Raw genomic sequence first — 3,579 nt, 5'->3', positions numbered from 1 at the left:
GCTGCGCTAATCACGCTTTTGTCCAGGGTACCACACAAGCAACTGTGGTCTTTCAAAGAGCACCTGAATCTCTCCGGGGGAATGGCTTGAGGGTTAAGTTGGCCCCTATGCAAACGCGGGGCTGAGTGCCAGCAGCACCAGGGAGGCAAAGCCCCTCCGTGATGCAGAGCTGGGGCCAGCAGCCCAGAGCAGGCCGGCAGGTCGCTGTGTGAGCTTTACTCTGCAAAAACAGCTGAGGGAAACAGCAAGGAGGTCACATGTAGGTGTCTGCTGTCCTGAGGGTTTTATCAGGAAAAGGTGACCCACGTTGTTGACCCTGGGATGTGGCCAAGACCAGAGCATGGCCCCCTGAGGCACAGGGAGGCAGACCCCGAGGCCGGAGTATGCAGAGGGTCAGAATCGCCTCTCCTGGTTTTCAAGTCTCAGAAATGTTGTGTTTGCTTTGAGTGAGTGAACACAAGCCTGGCAGGGACCTGCTGAGCTGCTGGGGCCAGGAGGGGAGGTGATGTCGCAGTAAAACCAGTTTGGCTTCTTGTTCCCACTACCTGCTGAAAAGCTTTTTTCTGACCCCCTGGACTTGGGTGGAGACCACCAGCTGCTTCCCGAGCAGCTGGGGAGGTGCTTTCGGCCACCTCTTGGCACAGTGATGGATGAAGAAGCTGCCACTCAACGGCCCAGCTTGGATGTGCCCCAGGCTGGGAGCAGTAAAGCCACCTCCAAAACTGGCTTGGTGACAGGAGTGACCCACACCTGTAGGTCACCTGGAGCCGGTGGTGAGCAAGTTGAAGGAGGGGGGGAGCCTGGTGGGGCCAGGGCTGGGGTGCAAGGCGAGAGGGTGGCATCCGCTGCCAGGCAGATGCTCTGCCATGTGTTTTCCGTGCTCCTCTTCCCCAGGATGCGGGAAGTGGACCTGGGCTGCGGGAAGGCTCTGCTCATCAAGGAGAGTGGCGAGTTCCACGCCGTGGGACACAAGTGTCCCCACTACGGGGCTCCGCTGGTCAAAGGTCAGTCTGCATCACATCCTAGGAGGCTAACCAAGGGCATCAAAGTGTCGGCAAAAGACAGCCCGGTGTTCATCCGGCTGTGCTGCTGGGCATGGGGCAGTGCCATGCGACACGCTCAGCATCATCTTGGCATCTTCTCGCTGGGGGAAGGCATGGGCAGAAAGCTGGGGGTGCACAAACCTCCTGGGAGCACTTCGCCGCAGATCTGGTTTGCTGGTGATCCCAGCTTGCCACTGCTGGTCACAGGGCTGGGGCTTCTTTGGGTGACTTTGAAGAACAAAACGGCATGGGCGCCATTAAATTTGGCTTCTGCTTCATTCTTCAGCTGGAGCTGAACCTCTCTTGGATGGTATGAAACAGCTGCAGCTCACTGTCCCCACGCAAAGCCTGGTTTTATGGGGCTTTTCGTACTGTTCTGTTTATTGGTTCCGAGCCACTGAGGAGTTAAACAAATGTCTTAAAGGGAAAAAAAATCACCTTATGATTTTTCAGGCCACTCAGTCTTAATAAAAGCCACAAAACCACAGCTCCCTGTAAATCAAAATCCTGTTTGTGGGGGAAGGAGGGAGCTTTTTGGGCTGATGGGATCCTTTCAGTAGCAAAAAGAAATGTTGCTGGTGTTATTGACTGAAGTGGGATGAGGTACAGTGGTTTCCCATCTTGTTGCTTAAAAATAGCATCCTGGCATTTTCTCAGCATGGGCTTCAGGCAGGTCCTTACCCAGAGTCTGAGTAATGGTAGCAGGCAGTGCTGGCCCAGCTGCGTGCTGGAGAAATGCATCACCCAGACTGGGGGTGGGGGGCACTTTGCTAGAGGTGGGATCCTGAGGAAGACAGCAGAGCATCCTGCTGAGTGCCCTCTGGGCACCGCTGGCCCAGCAGCAGTGCTGGGTGCCGGCAGCCATGCTCTCAGCCCCTCTCCTGGGTCTAGCATCCCGCTGAGCAGGGCAGAAGAGCCCCACACCGCTCCAGTGGCCAACGAAGGTGAGAGCCTGCCTGCCTTTCAGAGACCTGCGGGCGCATCCCTGAGACTGGCCGCTTGCACAGGGGTCTCGTTGGGGAATACAGGATTTGCTGCAGAAGTAAGTGCAGGGGCTGCCCCTGTGTCCCCACATGTGGTGGGTGACGAGATGTGGCACTGCTGTGCCTCGGCGAGCGGAGGCACAAGCTCAGGGCCGGGCCGGCGTGGCCGAATTGTATCCGTTCGCTCTGCCCTGGTGTTGTGAGCCAGCTCTTTCAGGTGGGGAAAGCCAAAGTCCAAGGTAGCAGCCTCTGAGCAAACACTTGCGAGGAATGAACTTGTGGCTTTGGGCATGGCCCGTGCTTTCCTGGCGGTGTGCAGACTCCTTGCTGTGTCAGGATCTGCTCTGAAACATGCTTGCTCTAAATAAGTGATGCTCTGCTTGAGGCACTGCTTGCTCCAGGTGCTACTGGGGCTTGTGGAGGTGACTACGAGACCCTGGAGACTGCAGCCCCAGGCCCTGCCGGAGAGCGAGATTATATTCCAGGCAGAGCAGACAGCTTTGGAGCTGTGCTCAGAGGCGCTGGAAGGGCACTGTCAGCGAGGGCGTTTTCGATGGGATCCCTCATACAGGATCCCAGTTGGTAACTACGTTCACCCTCTATCCCAAACGGTTGGACCAGTCCCCCGTGCAAGTTAAGATAACTCCACATCAAGTAGCCAAGATGCTGTTGAACACCCAGGTCCACAACAGCTGCCACGCGTCCTGTAAGAGAGGTGACACCTCTGGGTAAAGGAGGAGTGTCACGGGGACATGCTTGCAGAGTCTGAACTTTGAAGCTGCTCTGCGTGGAGCAGCACAGCTCCGGCTGCTGCAGGAGGACCTGGGCAGCAACCTTCAGCCTTCAGGAGGTCAGCCTCACTCAGCAGTGGCGTTCATGTTGTGAAGAAGCCGAGGAGTCCACCATCACCGGGACAGCAGGAGGGAGACCTGGCCTCTGCCATCCGTGCCCTGGCCAGGTCACGGCAGCTCGACCTCAGTGGGCTGCAGGCAGGGACAGGAGGCAGCTGCAGGGCAGCACTAACTCTGCTCTGCCCTGCCGTGTTTCCTGCAGGGGTTTTGTCGAAAGGAAGAGTTCGCTGTCCCTGGCACGGAGCTTGCTTCAACATCGGCACAGGTGACATAGAGGACTTTCCTGGCTTGGACAGCTTACCCAGGTTCCAGGTGAGACCTTTGTTCTTGCAGCAGCAGAGGAAATCACAGAATCACAGCATGGTTTGGGTTGGAAGGGACCTTTAAAGATCACCTAGTCCAACCCCCCTGCCGTGCGCAGGGACATCTTTCACCAGATCATGTTGCTCAAAGCCCCGTCCACACTGACCTTGAACACTTCCAGGGATGGTGCATCCATAACATCTCTGTGCAACCTGTTCCAGTGCCTCACCATCCTCATCGTAAAATGTTTCTTCCTTATGTCCAATCTAAATCTACCCTTTTTTAGTTTAAAACCATTACCCCTTGTCCTGTCGCTACAGGCTGTACTAAAAAGTCTGTCCCCATCTTTTTTATCAGCCCCCTTTAAGTACTGAGAGGCTGCAATAAGGTCTCCCCGAA

General features: G+C 56.2%; 1 protein-coding gene across 1 annotated transcript in view; it reads left to right on the top strand.

Moving 5' to 3' along the window:
- The window catches only part of AIFM3 (apoptosis-inducing factor, mitochondrion-associated, 3), a 31,635-nt gene that overhangs the window by 4,746 nt on the left and 23,310 nt on the right, over positions 1 to 3,579 (top strand). Inside the window, exons 3-4 of the mRNA XM_009321084.1 lie at positions 895 to 1,004; positions 3,080 to 3,189. Coding sequence (XP_009319359.1) covers positions 895 to 1,004; positions 3,080 to 3,189 — 220 coding nt within the window. The remainder of the gene's footprint in view (positions 1 to 894; positions 1,005 to 3,079; positions 3,190 to 3,579) is intronic.

The sequence above is a fragment of the Pygoscelis adeliae genome, unplaced genomic scaffold (assembly GCF_000699105.1).
Source record: "Pygoscelis adeliae isolate BGI_AS28 unplaced genomic scaffold, ASM69910v1 Scaffold403, whole genome shotgun sequence".
NCBI lineage: Eukaryota > Metazoa > Chordata > Aves > Sphenisciformes > Spheniscidae > Pygoscelis > Pygoscelis adeliae.
This window is presented reverse-complemented; position numbering and strand designations above follow the sequence as displayed.